The following is a 20,692-nucleotide window of genomic DNA, read 5'->3' as shown; positions in this document are numbered from 1 at the left end:
GCTATAACCCTACAGCCCTAAGAAGTGTCTGTAGCACTGAGTTCAAGTCTAGTTTTCATCTTCAGTTGTGGTTTTCTTTGGCTAAAAGACAAAAAGCAGACCCCACTCTCTATGGATAGAAGGGATCTTAACCTTGGTGTGGCCATCATTGCAATACACTCAAGATGATGCAGTTGTCTCTTGGCACTGATGGTAGGGTGATGGTGTGACAACCCAGAAACTTCCACATCCCCAGATATTGCCTGGGTTGATAACACTTCCTGGAATCTTGGAAACTTATGATCCAGCTGCATTAGGTCATAGGCTGTGCTCACCTACAGGGTGAGAAGAATGTCTTTAGGCTGAAAAACCTGAGAGCTCTATATAACAGAAACAGCCTTCTTACAAAAACTCTGTTGTTTGCTACCTGGCAGCAGGAGAAAACCAGACGTTGATGGGTTTCCAGCCCTTTTTTGTCCCTTGGGGCCAGCACTTCCTCTACGGAAGTCAAGACTGATGGGGAAAAAAGAGTAAGACTGCACATTCTTGATCCCGTGAAGACGAACAATTTCTTGTGCCAGTTACTGGGCAACCTCTCTAAGTTTGTACAGACTTCTGCAGGCCCCTCAGACGGTCAGTGTACTCTGGGATCTGCGATGGCTGCCCCTGCTTGAGGGCCGGGGCACATTAATCTGTCCATTTGAGTAAGGTCCAGGAGACATGGCCCTACTGGGCCCCAGAAGGTGCTCTCCAGATAAGAATTTGGCTGAGGAGCCCCCTGAGTGCGGTTCGTCCCTCATGTGGTCTCTGCTGCACCTCTTTCCATGGAGCTCCCAGTCCTCCATGTGCTTCACCTTGGGAGGGGAAGAGCTCTTTGGCGTGCTGGCTCTGAAGTCCTGTGCTGGGACAGGTGGCCCTGGATGGAGGGTGGGCTGAGCTCCTTCAGGGACAAGGGCTGGCCTCTGTTTGCTTCTCCAGCTCTGAATTTTCAGCTCTCTTTTGTCCTTGGGAAGTTTGTCTAATTTCTGAGCTTTTGAGATCAGAGAATTCCCATGGGTCCCTTGTACAGACAGGAAAAAGTACCTGGTGGGAAATGACAGAATAAATATATTTTCTGATTTTTGTGTATTTCTAGAATTTCAGCATTGACAAAAACATTAGACTCCAACTCCCCACCCAGGCCAGGATCCTCTTTATAGCACTCCTGACAGTCATCAAATCTATGCCGGGGCCCCTCTGGCACTGGGGAACTCAACAATAGCAACAACAACAGTAATGAAATAAAATAGCTAACATTTATGTAGCATTTATTATGTGCCAGACTATTCTAAGTGCTAGATATATTATTAACTAATTTTATTCTCCCAATAAATTTTTAAGGTTGCTTCTTTTGTTTCTCGTTTTTACAGATGAGGAAATCAAGGCACCTAGAGATTCAGTGATTTGTCCTTAGCCACAGAGTGGTTGAGCCACGGTCAGAACCAGGCACTCTGGATCCAGAAGATTTGCCTTTATCTACGATACACAAGGAAGTTCATTCCGTTACAAAGCTACTCTGCTTTAGGCAAATTTACCAGTTTTGTAATGTCAACCCTTTGTGGAACTTAAGAATTTCTAAGAAGTTTCTAAATACATAAGTTTTCTTGGATCCATGGGCTGTGCTGACTTCACAAAGTCACTACATTATCATCATTTGCCATTTGAAGAAACTGAAGCCCACAGTGATGAGGTGAGTTTCCCAAGGTCTTCCAAGAAGTTAACAGATCTCCCTGATGTTAAGCTAGGGTTCTTCTCCCAGCCAAGCTACATGTAGCCTGTAGAGGACTCTGGAATTAGGAGTCTCTATCTGTACCTGGAATCTTCTCCCTGTTCTAAGTTTGGGTAAGGGAAGGGATGACAAGGTGAATAAAACTACGTAGTGTATGGAGAAAGCATACAACAGCTCTGTGTCACTGGGCAACTCGCTCCCCTCTCTGGGTCTCAGTTTCTTAGCTAAAAAGTAATCCAGTTGGTCCAGATCCCACCTAAGGTCTTTTCCAAAACTAGTCCATTTTTTTTTTTAAAGCCTTTTAAACAGAGAGCCTCCCATCTTTCCACTATGTCTAAAAGCTGCAAGGCAAGGGGACTCTGAAGACTACAGTAGGTCCCACAGAGTCAGATGAGCATTTCCCTATGTACCCTCTCTTTCCCAGGAAGGCAGTATAGGGCCCCTGTTGGTATCTCAGGAAAGATTCAACTTCTTGCCTGGAAACTGAAATTTCCTTGTTTTAAACCTTTCCTCTAAGCTACCACCTTCCTCCTCTATCCATTTACTCAAAAAGTACTTGTCAGGTCCCTATAATGGGCCTGGCCAGAGGATTAAGCTGTGAACAAGACAGAGTTCTTGCCCTCATTAGCATGTGAATATAAATAGGCAGAGCAATGACAGTGTCGACACCTGACCTGGCCTGGGAGATCTTCCCTGAGGAAGAAATGTTTGAGCTGAGGACTGAGGGACACACAGGAGGTAACCAGGCAAAGTGATAACCAAAAGCCAAGCAGGGTGCCCGAAGTGAGGACAGTGAGGACAAGAGTGGGGACATATGAGACAGACGGGGTGGGCAGGGCCAGAGCAGGCAAGGACTGGGCACCAGCCATGTTTTGGTTTTCATCCTTTATTCTAGAGGCCTGGGGAGGCCCTTGGAAGGTTATAAACAGGCAACACAATCAACTTTGATGTAATGATAATGGAGCAGAGTAAGACCCAATGGGAAGGCTATTGGAGTGATCTAGGGGTGAAAGTGTCATAGCCTATATCATGGTGATGGCTGTAAAAATGAGAATAGGAGATGCAGTTGAGAAATACTGAGCAAGTAGAACTGTCAGGACTTGGTGACAGGCTAGCTCTGGGCATAAGGTGGCAGATGATGTCAAGGAGAACTCCCAGGAGTCTCTGTGATCCTGAGTGGGCAGCATTTGCTGAAGGGAACTCTATAAAAGACCTAGGTTTCTTGAATGGTGGTGGTGAAAGGAAGGTGGAACCATGAGTTAAGTTATAGATGCCTCCCAGTTACCTTCAACTTAACATGTCCAAGTGGAGATGATGAAAGTGTAGCTAAAAAGATGTATCTGGAATTCAGAAGAGAGGTCTGGGCTGGGAATTTATATCGGAGATTCATCTGTTAAAATCATATTTAAATCCACAATAGTGGTTTCTATGTCCATGGAGAAAATATAAAATTAGAAGACAACCTAAGACCAAGCCTTGACATATACCAGATCCATGAGCCAGCAAAGGAGACGAAGAAGGAGCCACTGGAGATGTAGGTGAAAAACCAAGAATAGAGTGTTGGGTCAAGGAAGCTAAGAGAAGATTGTTCAGGGACTAGTTCCTTCTATTGTAGCAAATCAGGATGCTGCACTGTGTTTTAAGGTTAGTCTGTTAGTTATTTTTCTTTTATCTGTAAGATGATTTAAATGGATCTGTTTTCCTAGTTTAAAAGAAATTCTACAGTCCTTTTATACTGGTTGAGTTAATTAGACCAAGATTAGTGAGGTCACAGCTAGTGGGCTAAGTATCACAAGCCTGGTGAGTAAAATCAGTCTCTATTATGGTATATACAGTTCACAACAAATAAAGTTTAAGTACTTTCAGTGAACAAATACAATTTTCTATGGCAAACATTCTATTATGTTGATTTCTATAACAAATATTAATTGTTTCAAGGATATAAGTCAACTGTTCTTGGAACTATTAAAATAATCCTTTCACTATTAAAAAATCTCTTTGCCTTTCTTAGTAAACAGAATTAAACAGAAATTCAACTTTATGATGATAATACAGAATAAGCATAGATTTAACTTAAGCGGCATGGTAACTAGTAAGGGAATATTTGCTGGCTTTTCCTAACCTGTCCCTCATCTGTTTAATAAGCAGTAAAACTGAACGCCTGTCTTTCAAGACACTGTGTCAACAGTCTTTTCATCCTTTTCAGGGAGTCTCATCAAATTGCTATGAGGCAGTGGTGCTTCAGTGGTGGTTCAGGGGTAGAATTCTTGCCTTCCATGAAGGAGGCCTGGGTTTGATTCCTACCAATGTACCTCATGTGCAGCCACTACTCATTCATCAGTCAATGCTTGCATATTACCATGATGCTGAACAGGTTTCAGCAGAGTTTCCAGATTAAGACAGACTAGGAAGAAAGGCCTGGTGATCTAGCCAATGAAAACCTCATGGATCACAATGGTCTGATCCACAACTGATCATGGGAATGGTGTAGGACCAGGCAGCATTTCACTCCTTTGCGCATGGCATCACCATGAGTCAGGGGCCGACTCCATGGCAGCTAATAACAAAAACACCACGTTGCTACTTCAGCCTGGTAGTCTCTGGCTCCAAGTATGCATCCTACTCAAGGCTGAGATAAAGAATATGGGATTTATAATTTTCTCTTTCCACATCCCCAAATAATAAACTGAATAGAGGAGTTCAGTCCTTGATCAGTGGTAATCACATTTTTAGCTCCAAAAATGGTGACAAAAAATATTTAACCACATGTTTGATGCCCTTTTCCAATGAGGCCATGATCCTTGTGGTCTGTCTCGTGGCTTCTCTCCCCAGGGATGAGGTGAAGAATGGGTGGGGTGGGAAAAATGTACCCTGAGGCCTGATGCTGCTTCTTAGTTGCTTCTCACTCTACACTCTCAGGGTGTTCTGTTACTCCTAGTCATTCTCACCTTGTATTATGGTCAAACCTACGTCTGAATTATCACTGGACTATAGGCTTCTTGAGAGCAAGGACCCTGTTTTATCTTTTTGTTCTTTCAGCATCCATTACCCATTCATCTCTGAGTGCAGAATATGTGACAGGAACAATGCTAGGTGTTGGGGATAGAAAGATAAGGAGGATTCCTCCTCCCAAGTAGTTGAGGGTCAGACAGGGACAAACAGGTCATTTATAATAAATGTGGTAAGGGCAATGACAGAGATACACCCAGGTAATGGGGACACATGAGAGAGAGGGACCTGTTTCAGCCTGAGAGGACAGGTGAAGTCACGGAAGGCTTCTGGAACTGGTCATGCCTGAAATGATACAAAGGATGAGGAGGTTTTGCCTGGGAAAGAAATGAAAAGGGTATTCCAAGCAGAAGAAACACAGTGAGCGAAGGCAGGGAAGTGAGAGGGCATGGGGTCTTAGGTGAAGTACAAGAAGCCTGGTGATGGAGTCCAATGTCTGAGGCAGGGAGTGAGGAGATAAGGCTGTGGGCACTGGTAGGGACCAAGCAGGGAGGCCATGCACACAGCATGTACTTAGAACTCAGCTAACATTTGTGGAATTCGCTGACTCCAACAGTACTTGCCATCTTGGTATCTTCAGCCTCCAACTCTACATCAGAGGCCAAGGTTCTACGGTGTCTTAGGAAGAGGAAATGGAGACCAAACTAGGTTAAGTAAGTTGCTAAATTTATTAAAGGAAGCAAGGCCTGAGGATGTCCCTCTCCCTAATCTAGGGATAGAAAAAGTTCTATGTTGCTATGTTCCGTGTTGTTAAATTCAGTGTTGCTATGGGCTGTTGACTACAGATTATAGTAATAAGGTGGCTGGATTTCGATGTTCAGAGTGGTGAGATCCTGGGGACTGAGAGAGGCTGTCTCATCTATGGGTATATCATTGTCAAGTTCACCACTTGCTCTTACCGGAGCAGCGTAGGCTGGAAAATTGAACGTTGGCCTCTGATTTGAGAGAATCCAGCTCCACTTTGATTTGTGTGGGGCTTGTGGATGTGTCCTGGTCTCTCTTGGGACTACAGCTGTCCGATGAGCAAGTGGGACTAGACCCACAGTTTTGTCTTAACTTCTAGATGATGCCAAAAACAAAATGAGAGGATGGTGGGAGAGTGTGTTCCACGAATGAGTTCTAAAGGGAGGTAATGCATTAGTGTTGTTGCTGTTGCTATTTTTCTGGAAAAGGCTAATGCAGAGGATTTATGTGAGAAATGCCAGAAATAGTCCCTGGGCATGGATGATTTATTTGGCTTACAGAGGTTCTTTTTTTTTTTTTTTTAAACAAATTTGAGTAATATTAAAAAGTTGGAGATTTCATGCAAACTTTGAACTTCTGGTAAAAAAACGAAGCTCTGGAAGGCTAGACTTGATCTTTCCTTATGGCAATGATAGGGTAAAGCTGAGAAATTCTTCCTCCCACTGTCTAAACTTCACCTGGCTTGCTGTAGTTACTTGCTTGTCTCTGTAGACATTTGAGTGTGAGACTCCTGAGCTCATAAAAAAGGACCAAAGTGCTTCTCAAAATGACTCCCAATCCCACAACAAAACTTGTAAGGCAGGAGGTTAGAAAACATTACTTCCATTTTACAGATGTTAACAACTGAGGCCCTGCCAGATCTGGTGACTTTGATACCCTGTGGCTTACCTGGAACCAGAGTCCGTGTTACTTGCCTCTTAGTTCATTGTTTTTTCTAGTCTCACACCTTGTCTCTAAAACCATAGCCTGAAGGATTCCAGCAGGAGTCAAACTCCTGACTCTTTTAAGTTATGAAACAGTTTATTAAGGAGAGACTGGTAGTTGTAGGAGAAAAACAACGCCCGTGCTCAAACCTTGGGAGAAGAGCCACGACTGGAGTGAGGAAGCAGACGAGGTAGAAGGTGGGGTCTGAGAGCTGGTCTTCCATCACCCAGTATGGGTTGATGGGGCTGTTGCATGTGACGCAGGTGGCGTTGTACACTAGGGTTACTACAAAGTACGTTAGGAAGCTGCCGACAAGGACAAGTACGTGGATAACGGTCTGCGGAAGGAAAGAAGAAAGGATAGCTTAGATTAGGGGCAGTGCAAGCCCACTACTTGGCTAACTGTTTCAAATTTTTTTTTTTTAAATGCAACACACAAATAAAAAATTCATGCAAGTGCACAGTTTAATGGATCATTATAAAACAAACACCCATGTTTTTGAACACATGTATACATGTCTGAACATATTTTGAACACTCAGAATTTGAATATTGCCTTCCTACCAGAAGCCCACCCTTTTGTCTCATCCTTGGGGCCAACCATTCTCGTGGCTTTGGTGATGATAATTTCCATACTATTCTTTGTAGTTTTACCACTTATGCTTCCCTATCTAGCCTGTTTTCAAATATCAGATAATAGAATCATATTCTGTGTGATTTTTTTTTTTATCATTATCCCCTCAATTCTGTATTTGTGTGATGAACCTGTTTTTTCCCCACGTGGCTGTAGTTCATTCATTTTCGGAGCAGTGTAGTATTCCGTTGTCTCATCTTATTTTGTCCTGCCTGTTCTGTGCTTCTTTCTTTTCTTTCCATTCTTGTCTCCTTTTAAACTTATTGACTAATTCGTATAATTTCATTTCCCCCCTGTACTAGTTTGGAAATTATACACTCCATCTTTATTCTTTTAGTGGTTATGCAATAAATGATAACGAGCAATCTTAACATACCACAGGCTAAAGCTTATAACTACCTTTCCCTTCTCCTAAATTATACAAGGACTTTAAGCACTTTAACTCTGTTTACCTCTCTTCTGGCTTACGTATTATTGTTGTATATTTTAAATGTATCAATTTTTGAATCTCTTAAGTCATTATTATTATTATTCAATATGTCAGTATTCATTTAGACTTACATGTTTACCACTTTCTATGCCTTCATTTCTTTGTGGATCTTGGATTCTTCATTTGAGATTACTTTCCTTTTGCATAAAACCCCATTGCCATCGAGTCTATTCTGACTCATAGCGACCCTACAGGACAGAGTAGAACTGCCCCACAGGGTTTCCAAGGAGTGGCTGGTAGATTCAAGTTGTTGACTTTTTGGTTAGCAACTGTTGTGGATTGAGTTGTGTTCCCCAAAAATGTTTGTCAACTTGGCTAGGCCATGATTCCCAGTATTGTGTGACTGTCTACCATTTTGTGATCTGATATAATTTTCCCATGTGTTGTAAATCCTACTTCTATGATGTTAATGAGGCAGGATTCGAGGTAGTTAGTTAATCACTCAAGCTACAAGATTAGGTTTTGTCTTAAGTCAATCTCTTTTGAGATATAAAAGAGAGAAGCGAGCAGAGAGACGGGGTACCTCATATCACCAAGAAATAAGAGCAAGGAGAATAGTGTGCTCTTTGGACTGGGAGTCCCAGTGCTGAGACGTTCCTCAGTGGGGGAAGATTGATGACAAGGACCTTCCCCCAGAGCTGACAGAGAGGGAAAGTTCTTTATTTCCTACGCCTGGAGCTAGCATCCTGAATTTGGACTTCTAGCCTCCTAGACTGTGAAAGAATAAATTTCTCCTTGTTAAAGTTATCCACTTGTGGTTTTCTGTTATACCAAGCACTAGATAAGTAAGACAGCAGCGAAACTCTTAACCACTGCGCCACCAGAGCTCCTTGCCTGACGTACATCCTTTATAATTTCCTTAAGTGGGGGTCTGCTGCTATACTGTCTGTTTTACTTTTTCTGAAAAATGCTTTATTTCATTCTCATTCTTGAAAGATACTGTTAATGGACATAGAATTCTTGTTTGGCAGTTATTTTCTTTCAGAATATTTAAGATAACATTCCACTCTCTTCTGGCTTCCATTGTTACTGTTGAGAAGTTTATTTGTTCTTCCTTAGAAGGAAGTCTCTCTTAAAATCTGTCTGCTTTTATGATTTCAATTTTGTCTTTCACGTTCTATACTTTCCCTATCATATGATAAGTGTGGATTTACTTTTATTTATCTTGCTTAAGTTTTGTTGCCCTTCTTGAATCTGTAGAGTGATGTCTTACCACTTCTGCAAAATTCTTTATTTTTTCAAATATTGCCTCTGCCTCATTCCCTATTTCCTTTCCTTCTGGAACTCTGATCAAATGTATGCTAAACCTTTTCAGATACCGCTCTATTTATGAATATTTCTTTCATAATTTCCATTATTTTTCCTCTCTGCTTTATATTTGGAATAGTATATCTTGACAAATTTGCTAATTCTTCCCTCAGCTGTGTCGAATCTGCTTTTAAATCAACCATTGAATTTAAATTATAGTTACTATTTTTTTATATCTAAATGTTCTGTTTGGTCTGCTTTCAAATCTGCTAGGTTGCTTTGCATAATTTCCAAATTCCTGCAGATATTTTTAAGTTTGTTCTTTATTTCCTTAAACATAGCAAACAGCTTTTCTATGATTTATACCTGTTCATTCTAGTATATGAACTATTTGTTTCTGATTTTTTTTGTTGATCCTCACTCATTGGTTCTTGTTTCCTTGTGAGCTTGGTTATCTTTGAATGTGTGCTGCTTACTGCCCATGAAGAAGTTATTAGTGGAGACAATTTGAGGCTTAGGATGAAGATACTTTTCTGCAGAGAGGATTTGTGGGTTTTTTTTTTTTTTGCAGATGCCATTGGGCTTTGTCAATCCTGAATCACTTTAAACTGAATTCCTAAGTCCAGTGTGGATCACCTGGGTGATATGAACCTGGGCTGCAAATTTGTTTGAGGCCAGCCCATGGGTCACAATCTCCCAGGATAGGTCCTTTACGTTGATTCTCCCTGCTCTGTTCAGCACCCTGGGACCAATCCCTGCAGTCCCTGCTCGGGGTGGGGAGGGGACGTTTATGGGTAGGTCCACCTCTAGGTTTACTCTGACCTTGAAGGTGTTGTCATTATTGGGGTCCCAATTTAATATGGGCAGAATCTCTTATTAGACCCTACCTTGGGAGCATGAACTTTGATTTCTGGACCTTTCACTCATCAAGTCTGCCAAAAGCAAAGTTCATATTGGGCCGGATTACAAACACCCTCAAGGAAACAGAGGCTTTGGCCCAGCTTGCCTCTCTAGAATTCCCCCCTACCCCGCACCCGAGGTTTGGGTCTTTATTGTCTCGTTAGCTCTTTCATGCATTTAAGGAGTCCTCCCTCCAAATCCCACCAGTATTTTTAGTTGTTTTCAGTGGGAGAGGTGGCTGAATAACCCAGCCCCTGTTCCTGAAGAAGAAAGTAGTTAGCTAACACTTTCAATTGCTTTGGTGGGGATTGTGAAAACTGACACAGCTATTACAATTCACGTTAGACTTCTACAAGGAAGAAAAAGGCTCTCTCCCTGCTTTAAGCACTTCCAAAAATGGACATGCACTTTTCAAAATAATTTGAGTAACTGTTGGGGTACCTAGACTAGAGACGTATTAGCTGGACTAGTAATGCTGAGAACTGAGTGAAGAGAACAGGCCTCCTCTTTTTAAGGTAGCAAGTTGCAGTGTTTTTAGAAAGCAGACTGAATGACCAATCAGAAAGGATACAGCATCTTTAGTCTCATTACCTATTTAATACACAATTGAGGCCTGATTACTTTGTGGGGCATTTTGAAAGGTTAAAAAAAAAAAAATCTAATGATGAAGTCATAGAGAGCAGTGTTCCTTTTGGGAAATATGTTGGGCTAGTTTTTTAAAAATGTAATTAAATTACTGTGAAATATTTCAAGTACACAGACAATATACCTCATATACCAAACATACAGCTTTATCACTTTTAACCTTATGCCGTATTTGCCTCGGCTTTTCTTAAAAGAGTCTTATAAATACAATGGAACCCCCGTGCATTCCTCACAAATCTCCCCCTCTTTAATCTTGAACATAAATTCAGTGTTTACCATTCTTATGAATATTTTATATATACATGTGCATCCATGTTTATGGATGCTTTTTTACTTTATCATGTATAGCCTTCTGCAGCTTTGTTCACTCAATATTGTGTTTTGTAGTTTTACCTATGCTGATAGATATAACTCTAGTTTATTCACACTAGCTATTCTATGGTATGAGTATGCTGCAATTTATTTATTTTCCTGCTGATGAATATTTAGGCTGTTTCCAATTTTTTTGATATTAAGAACAATGTTGCAATGAACATTCTTGGTTAGACGTGTAAGAGAATTTCCATGGTGTATACTTAGAAGTGGAACTGTGTCATAGAGTGTGAGTACTTTACACTTTTCTAGCTATTTTCAAAATTCTCTTCAGTGGGTGGTACCACTTTATAGTCTACTAGTAGCATATGAAAATTCCTTGGTCATTGTTATGGATTACATTGTGTCCCCTAGATGATATGTTGAAGTCCTAACCCCTGTATCTGTGAATGTGACCTTGTTTATGGAAAAAGGGTCTTTATTTTCTGTGTAGATATTATCAGTTAAGTTAATGACATCGTACCAGAGTAGCGTGGTCCTAATCTTGTCTGAGTGATGTCTTATAAAAAGAGAATCACACACAGGGAGAATATAGCATGTGAGGATCCTTCTACAAGCCAAAGAACGCCAAGAAATGCCTGGGACTACAGAAATGGAAGGACCCAAGGAAGGATCTTCCTTTAGAGCTGACAAAGAGAGAGAGGGCAGAGCCCTGCTGATGCCCTGAATTCATACTTTTAACCCTCAGAACTGTGAGAAAATAAACTTCTGTTCTTTAAAGCCACCCACTTTGTGGTATTTCTGTATGGCAGACCTAGGAAACTAAGATTGTTGTTGGGTACCATCAAGTTGATTCTCACTCATAGTGGTCCCATGCTTTATTGTGTTTAACATGCTGTTGAGTTGATTTGCCAGCCAATATTTTATTTAGCATTGTTTACATCTACGTTTATTAGTGAGATTGGTCTGTAATTTTTTAACGCTTTCTCTTCCACGAAACACCTCAGAAATTTTTATCAACAATATCCATTTTTACAACTGATTGTCTCCTTGTTTCAAATATGTTAGTTTTATCATCCTTGCTAGGTGATAAGCAGATTGCAGTCAGGAATTTTTTCTTTTACACCACTTGTCTCCCTATGCAGGTAGGACACAGGTAGGAGCTCAGTATGTATTTATTGGGTGGATCAATAATATGGAGTGAAACATCTCAGAAATATGAATAGGGTTAATGAACAGGAGCCCAATTTTTAAGACAAAGAGACCCTGCAGTCCTTACCCAGGTCTTCATTTCCATTGCCTGGTGCAAGAGGATTGTAGTGAGGGCAATGGTGTTGATGGGTGTCCCAAAGGTGAAGATGTCAATATCAGAGTCCTTGTAGGTCTGCAGAGAGGAACAAACAGGCACTGACAGCTGTGTCCATGGAAGAACTAGGTTTTGGCTTTGACAGATGATTACAGACCATCAGTGAAGGCAGGTGTCAAGGGAGGGGAAACGACAGGGAGAGACCAAGGGCCTCAGCTGCAATCCATGTGGAAGTGACCCATGGAAGAGACCAAGATGAGGAGTGAGTTGATAGGACTAAATTATTTAGGAACATAGTATCCAGAGGAAGCCACGGTTGGGTGCTCCAAAAACATTGTGGAATAAATGAGCAAAGAATTTACTGAACACCAGGTACTGTACTAATTGCTGAGTAAATGTCCATGTTCACTTCCAAGGGGTTTACAATCTATTAGTCGGGGCAGATGTGGTCCAACTAAGGGGGTAAGGGCTGCAATAGAGGCAAGGATAAGGCATCTTGGGAGCACAGAAGAGGGGATATCTCAGCTGAGATTAGAAAAAAGGTGTAAATCAGTCGAAGAGGGAGGGGAAGTGCATTCCAAGTAAGGGTAGAACTGAAGGTGAATGTGGTGGGTTTGTAGAACTCCAAATTGTCTTGTATGGTAGGTCTGGGGCAAAAGAGCAGGGACAAACGAAGAAGTAGAAAAGGTAAAAGAAGAGGCCTGGTCAGGAAGGGTGTTGTAAACCAGGTAATTCAAACAAAGCATAAGATGCTTGCCTCCTTCCACTGCTATCTTGTTGCCAACTGAAAAAGAATATGTGCCCAGAAGCTGGTACCTGGGGGGCAAGTACTCAACATTCTAACCCCATGGCTGGAGGAATACTGGTATCCTTTCACTATCTAAATTTTTGCTATTCAAACTGGGAACCAAATTGAGATGGTGCTGGTATCCCTTGCTCTCTGCAGTCTTTCAGGTGATGCAGTATCCCTTCTATTAGAACTTGCTACCTGAACTCTTGCTGCTCTGACTTTGGAAGCAGAAATTTATATATACACCAAGGTTTGCAAACTCAGATACCTTCAGTGGTCAAGTAGGAAACAGTCAGTGAATGAAGGACAGGTGTAAGACAAAGTGGAGTACGGGAGACTGGCAAACTGGAGAGCATGTATCCCATACAAGCAGAGCTGTGAGTCAACTCCAACTTGGTGCCAAGAGGGAAGAACTACCCAGTGTAAAAACATCTTCCAATTTTCAAGAGCAGCCAGGAATTACGATATCTGGGTAAAGTGTTCTGACTTTACCCAGATAATGGCCCACAGGACACCTGTTTGGACACTCTGCTCAGAAAGACACTACAGGCCCAGAATTGCATATAAACAGAACAGGTTCCACCCTGTAATTTATATGGTTACAGTGGGTCTAAATGACTTACCAGGTAAGGGATAAAGAAGCAGATGAGGCTCTGATAGAATGCATCCACCGCGGAAATCCAGAAAGTCGACAGATTGTAGTACTACCAGGAAAGAACATGCCAACAGTTACCACCAACAGAGCAAGCCTCTATTCTTGCAAGCAACTTTCCTGTGCGTGTCAGGGGGCAGACAATATGGCAAGTAAAATGCTTCTTATCTTAGAGGCAATGGAGTGGAGTGTTTAAGAGCAGACCTCAGTTCAAGTCCCAGTTCCACCACTGTATGATTTTGTAAAAATCACAAAACTGCTCTGAGAACTGGTTTCTTCTTCCCCAAAATGTGGATAAAAATAATATTACCTATTCCCCTGGGCTTCAAGAGGACCAAATGTGATTGTGCCTTTGTATCTATAAGTTAGTTATTATTATCATTCATTAGTACTATTGTGAACACTACTACAAACAGTAAGTTTAGAGATTCTACAGATTCTAAATGGCATCTGCAAGGACGCTCTCAATTACCAGCTGGGACCACAGGTTCCCAAGAAACAGAGCCCAAGGGCTTCAGAGATAAGCCTTCTCATTTCATGCTTCCTTCTCTGTGCCTTCCCTGGGAAAAGCAAAACCATTTACAGTTGTGTTTTTGCTACATTAACTTCTTTTTAATGTTAGATACTCAAGGAATACATTATGCAGCCAGTGTGTCCATGGGTAACAGTCCAAGAGCCCAAGATGTGTGTGTGCTGCCATACTCCTTCTTTGCCTGAACTGCCTGGGTTGCTGTGTTCCTCTTTCTACCAGCCTTTGAGTTAGCACTGGACTTGGTCCTTTGTTGGCTGTCCCCCAATGTCACCAGGTCTCCAACACCACATCTGGCTTTGTCCTCCTTTCCCCAAGTGCAAAGACACTCTTGGTTGCTTTTCCTGCTGCTCCTCATGTGAGGTAGTATGGTCCCCTCTCCGTCTCCTCCACCCAGCCCCCTTGCCTGGGCCTGTGCTCCTCTGGCTGCCTGCAGTGACTACTGTCTGACTCCTCCAAATCTTAGTGTAGCCTCTGTGCCTTCTAGGAAACCATCCTCAGTGGCCCTCAGGCCTTCTTCACTTGATACCAGCGAGCACATAGAACCAAGTCTACTTGATAGGAGCAAGTTCTAGACCATGTGGAAATCTTGAGTTCTAAGTTTTGCCTTCTCCAATGTGAAGTACAAGCACTTGTTTATGAATGCCTTTACCTGTGGGAGTTCCAGGGTAGTGCAAATGGTTAACATGCTTACCGTTAACATGCTTACATGGCTGCTAACTGAAAAGTTGAAAGTTTGAGTCCACCCAGAGGCACCTTGGAAGAAAGCCCTGGTGATCCATTTCTCAAAAATCAGCCATTGACAGCGCCACAGAGCACAGTGCTACTCTGATACACATGGGGTTGCCATGAGTCAGAATCAACTTGACGGCAACTGGTTTGGTTAACCAGTGGTGAGGAAATTGGGTGCCAGTTCCAGTGGTTCTCAAACTGGGCCCTGGGAGTTCTGTAGGTGTTCCTCACAGCCTGGATGGAGGGGCTGGTCGAGGGGGCTGGGATCCTTCTGCATGTCCTCCCTCCCCCTTCAACAAGGGCAGCCGCTTGTTAATGTGTGATGTAATCAAATACATAATTACAAAGAAGAATACCCACTGGTCTGGTCCAACACCCTCAACAGTAAATGAGAGACAGGTTGGAAAGGGAAGGGGAGTTACTCAAAGTCACACGGGAGCTAAGTGACAGAGCAGTAGCTCCTAACCTCCAGCCCAGGGCTCTTTCTCTGACACCTCCAGGGAGAAGCGGAGATCAGGGAGATGCCACCTCCCCTAGCTGCCCAAGCCCCTTACCTCAGAGTTCTGGCCACTCTTGTATAACTCAGGCAACGCCAGAAGCATCTCCTCAGAGATGTCTTTATCGAGGATTCCGAAGATGAGGGGAGGCAAGGAGGTGAAGAAGAGATTGAAGAATATCATCTGCCAGTAATCGATCATGGTGGAGCCAGAGAAGCCACAGAAGAACTGATACCAGAAAAGCAGGTTGACGTAGCACTGCAGGCAGAGAGCAACCAGTCACCGATTGCTGCTTAGGAGCTCAGACAAGTCACCTACGCTCGGAGTGTCAGTTTCCTCATTCGTAACATGCAAAGTTGTATACAGATTAGAGACAGCTCTGTCTTCCCACTGTAAGCTGCTGCCGCCATTACTGCTACTATTAATACTACTCATTGCCGTCCAGTTGATTCCGACTCATAGTGACCCTATTGGACAAAATAGAACCGCCCCATAGGGTTTCCAAGGAGTGGCTGGTGAATTCGAACTGCTGACCTTTTGGTTAGCAGTGGAACGCTTAACCACTGGGCCCCACCAGGGCTCTACTATTAATACTACTACTATTAATAATGTTTCTCAGGACCTAAAGGAACTCTACCAACTTATTAAGGGAAATATACTATGATGGTTAAGAGTACAGGCTTCGGAAGCAGGGAGGCCTGACTCTGAATCCCTAGTTTTGTCACATACTAGCAGTGTGACCTTGAGCAAATTGCTAAACCTTTCTGAATATCACTTTGTCATGTCGGATGGGAATAGTAGTACCTAGACCATGGCATGTGATAAATGAATAGCAGTGGTTACTATTGGTAGTGTAGTAATAGAAAGCGACGTCACTGAGGAAGCCTGAACTGTGATCAGGATACCTGGCAGGAGGAGGACTGACCGCACGAGAAGGTTTACCTCACAACACTTTCCTGATGGTCATGTAACTCAGAAAGGGAATGATCAAGTCCCCTACCTAGATGTGGAAACCCTGGTAGTACAGTGGTTAAGAGGTACAGCTGCTAGCCAAAAGGCCGGCAGTTTGAATCCACCAGGTGCTCCTTGGAAACTCTATGGGGCAGTTTTACTCTGTCCTATAGGGTCACTATAAGTCAGAATCGACTCGACAGCAACAGGTTGGGTCGGCCTAGATGTTGTTTTTAAAGTTCTTTCCACTCAAGGTCTCTCCACAGGTCACTACTACTGCCCCTAACGTATTGTGATGTGGTTTGCTGACTTGCCCAAGGCCACATAAGCAGTTGGTGCGGGAGTTAGGACTTGAACTCCTCAGTTTTCTGTAGCTGAGGCACAGAGAGTTACAGGGTCTTGTGAGAAATCTTTCAGCAGGTTAGTATTCATGGTAGAAGCTCGTTTCCTAATGGGTGGGCCAGTGTTATTTTGAAAAGACTCTCTGATACTACTATTATTTGTATTATATTCTTTCTAGTATTCTTTCAGGTCACAGCTTAAATTTTCTTCCTGATTGATTAGGCTAAGGGTCTCCTGGTTACTATACGTCCATTGCACCCTGACCTTCCTCTATGGGATGATGATAGGAAATGTTTTCTTTCTTTCTTTAAATTTCTTTTTACCTATACTAAAACCAAAAACCAAACCATTACTGTTGAGTCAGTTCTGACTCAGAGGGACCCTACAGGACAGAGTAAAACTGCCCCATAGGGTTTCTAAGGAGCGGCTGGTGGATTTGAATTGCCAATTTTTGGCTAGCAGCCGATCTCTTAACCACTGCGCCACCAGGGCTCCTTCCCTATACTAGTGTTTGTCAAACTTTAAGACTCATATGAATCACCTGGGTATCTGGTTAAAAAATGCAGATTCTGACTTAGGCCTGGGGTGGGGCCTGAGAATCTGCATTCCTAACAAGCTTCCAGGTGATGCCAATGCTGCTGGTCTGAGAACCACATTTTGAATAGCAAGACTGAGCTAGATCAGGAGCTGACAAACTATAGCCTGCAGGCCAAATCCAGCTGTAAATAAGGTTTTGTTGAAATACAGCCACATCGGTTTGTTTGCATATTGTCTATGGCTGCATGCTACAACAGCAGAGTTGAGTAGTGGGGACACAGCCTGTGTGGCCTGCAAGGTCTAAAACATTTATTATCTGTTCTTTGCAGAAAAAGTCTGCTGAGCCCTGATTTAGATTGTAAGCTTCATGAGGACAGGGATCATGTCTGTCTTGATCCCTGTTATACCCAGTGCCTAATATTTGTCCATCCCTGGGTAGTACAAATAGTTTGTGCTCAACTACTAAAGGAAAGGTTGGTGGTTTGAGTCTACCCAGTGATGCTGTGGAAGAAAGGCCCGGTGATCTGCTTCCATAAAGATTACAGCCCCTCCCTAAAAAACAAAACAAAACCAAAAAACCCTGTGGAGCTCAGTTCTACTCTGTAACATATGGGGTCGCCGTGAGTTGGAATCTACTTGTCGGCAGTGGGTTTGGTTTTTGGTTATTTAGTGTTCTTCGTGACACATAGCAGATATTAAAAAATTATTTGAATAAATGAAGTAAATCTTAATTGTTCTAACACTTGTCTTGGAGTTTTAACATTAAAAGAGTGTTTGCTTCCTCCTGAGACAGAGTAGGATCTTGCTTGTTTTCTACTTCTCCTGTCTGATTCGACCTCCTTGGGATCTTTAATTAGGTTCTTTGAAGATCACAAAAAATAACTTACTGATAGTAAGATTTATCCTCCACCTATAGGAAACTGTATTTAGTTGTTTACTCTGTGTTGGACACTGTTTAAAGGAGCCCTGGTGGCACAGTGGTTAACTGCTTGGCTGCTAACTGAAAGGTTGGCGGTTCCAACCTACCAGCTGCTCTGCAGGAGAAAGATGTGGCAGTGTGCTTCTGTAAAGATTACAGCCTTGGAAACGGTATGGTGCAGTTCTACTCTGTCCTGTGGGCCACTATGAGTCCAAATCAACTCACCGGCTATGGGTTGGGTTCTGTCTAGCTGGAGTCTTTGCAACTTAGAGGGAGCACGTTGCACCCAGTGATGGCATCGCTGAGATCGGATGCCTGCTCTTCCTCCCAAGAAACTACAGTGCTGTAATTAATTCATTGTTCAAATTTCAGAGCAGGCAGGTCTTTAATCCCCTCTGAAATTGGTTGCGGATGTGGAAGTCATAGTTCTCCACCCCCTAAGTGCAAAGCGGAGATAATGCTGCATCAGTGTCACAGTTTCGAGCACAGCATCAGGCTGGAAATAAACATCATTTACGCTTTGAAAGCATGGCTGCCTGGAGACGTTTCCTTTTCTATTTCACAAATTTAATGCAGACAAGAGGTTGTGCTTATTCAGAAGAATGATACTTTTGGAGGCAAAAAAAAAAAAAAAAAAATAGAAAAAGAAAAAAAATGAAAAAGGGGCATTTTGAATCCTAAAGAGTCTTTTATACTCAGAATGGGTTTCAGATCAAATGGAGTGACCTGTTTGCACAGACTTGCTGAAATAATATTAGCATCCAGTTTATCCAATTCATGTTATCTTTTTGTCATGCTGTTTATTTCCATATACACTGAAGTTTGCACAGAAATGTTCACTCCTGAGCGAGGGGGACTGTGACAGGGCCTGAAAGCAGGACTAGGGAAGGGAGCAAGAGAAAAATGCAATTTTGGAGGCACTACTTGGCTAATGTGTTTCTCTTTCATCACCCTGGTCTTAATCGTCTCTTTTTCCTTATGCAAACAGGAAGCAGATTGTATTTGGAGGCTCTTGGGGATTATTTAAAGGTCCTTGAACTAGATATAATGAAGAACACGGGTATTTGCTCCCTCCCCAAATACAGCAATGTTCTGACTTCTTCCTATATTCATTGTACATCAAGGACATTTCAAACAAGGGCCTCTAGTAGTTTTAATACCTCACTTGGTGGGTGCCTGCTTTGGGCCCTAATTAACAAGGCAGAAACCAACATATTTTTAGAAGGCACATTAATATCTTCATTAACTCTTTGTCTAGTGTTGTGTGCTTTCCAGAGCCCTGAGACTAAAGCCTCTTGATAACACTTCTAGTGACAAAGACAGTCAGTCACAGTCTGCCCATATTATCTATGAGGATACTAAGGCTCAGAGAAGTTAAATGACCTTTCCATGGTCACACAGCATGCTGGAGTCAGATAAGATTAGAGCTCAGGTGTTCGCTCTACCTGAAACATTTTTGCCAACAAACTATTGAGTATCCTGCCCTACAGAAACTCCCTGTTGGGTGCTGAAGTGATGTACAGGGTCTTAGATTGAAGCCATGGGCTCCAGGCCCACATTCTGTGAGGAGGTTCTACCTTTATTCTCTCAAGGGGTGGGGTGCAGCCCTTGCACTGGGGTGGCTCTATCTTGGGAGAAAAATCTAAGATACAAGTCAGGGTGGATGTTCTTCAAATACTTCGCCCTTGAAATCAGAAAATAAGTTTCATTTATTGAGACGCTCCAAGATTAATGACAGCAACAATGATGATAAAAATAGTGCCTAACCCTCTAGGTGGATCATTTTATATGCATGCTGATTATTTCCTACACAAGCTCTCCTTTAATCCTCATGACAAATATATGAGGAAGGTTCTATTACCAGGCCTATTTTATAGATAAGGAAACTAAGGCTTGGGAACACTACTGAATATGGGGGTCTGGATTTGAATTCAATGCATCTGACTCCAGAGTTTATTCTCCTAACCACTCATGTTACCTCCTATATGCCAGATGCTATTCATATAGTATTGCCAATCCTCACAATAACTTCACAAAACAGATAGTATCAGTCGCATTTTATCAAAGAGAAATTGAGTCCAGAGAATTGTGTTGCTCGAGGTCACAGAGCTACTAAGGGGCAGTTTCAGACTCAAAATCCAGGTTGGTCTGACTCATTCCCTTACACTAAAATACTCTGTCTATGGCTGTGGGGAGTTGGTCACACAGCAAGGACTCCCAGGCCCTGCTGGGAGGTCACTACAGAGCTGCTCACCACGTTTTTTCGGAAAAAAATTTTTTTTTTTGTTATTTATTTATTTATTTTATTGTACTTCAGGTGAAGGCCTACAGAACAAATAGTTTCTCATGGAACAGTAGTACAGATATTGTTCTATGACATTGGTCAATAACCCCACAACATGTCAACCCTCTCCCTTCTCGACCCTCTCTTTTTTTGGTGAAAATATGCATAGCCAAAGATACACCATTTCAAAAATTTCTACATGCACAGTTCAGTGCCATCGACCATGCTCTTCCAATTGTTCTGCTATTCTCACTTTAGATGAAGGTTAACAGAACAAAATAGTTTCTCATTTAACAGTTAGTACACATGTTGCCCTATGACAATGGCTAACAACCCCACAGCACATCAATACTATCCTTACTCAACCTTGGGTTCCCCATCACCAGCTTTCCTGTCCCCCTCTGCCTTCCAGCCCCTATCCCTGGACTGCTGTACCTCATCAGTCCCATTTGGTTTCATGGGGCTGTCCACTCCCCAGCTGAATGGTGAACCTCGGAAATG

General features: G+C 42.4%; 1 protein-coding gene across 1 annotated transcript in view; it reads right to left on the bottom strand.

Moving 5' to 3' along the window:
* Positions 1–450: 450 nt before the first annotated feature.
* Positions 451–20,692, bottom strand: part of ATP10B (ATPase phospholipid transporting 10B (putative)) — a 117,437-nt gene continuing 97,195 nt past the window's right edge. Inside the window, exons 18-22 of the mRNA XM_004371237.2 lie at positions 15,216–15,416; positions 13,372–13,452; positions 11,932–12,036; positions 6,574–6,761; positions 451–1,062 (exon numbers count right to left, since the gene is read on the bottom strand). Of these exons, the coding sequence (XP_004371294.1) occupies positions 606–1,062; positions 6,574–6,761; positions 11,932–12,036; positions 13,372–13,452; positions 15,216–15,416 (1,032 nt within the window). The 3' untranslated portion in view covers positions 451–605. The remainder of the gene's footprint in view (positions 1,063–6,573; positions 6,762–11,931; positions 12,037–13,371; positions 13,453–15,215; positions 15,417–20,692) is intronic.

The sequence above is a fragment of the Trichechus manatus genome, unplaced genomic scaffold (assembly GCF_000243295.1).
Source record: "Trichechus manatus latirostris isolate Lorelei unplaced genomic scaffold, TriManLat1.0 scaffold00011, whole genome shotgun sequence".
Taxonomy (NCBI): Eukaryota; Metazoa; Chordata; class Mammalia; order Sirenia; family Trichechidae; genus Trichechus; species Trichechus manatus.
The sequence above is the reverse complement of the archived record's forward strand: the minus strand, read 5'-3'. Positions and strand labels throughout refer to the sequence as shown.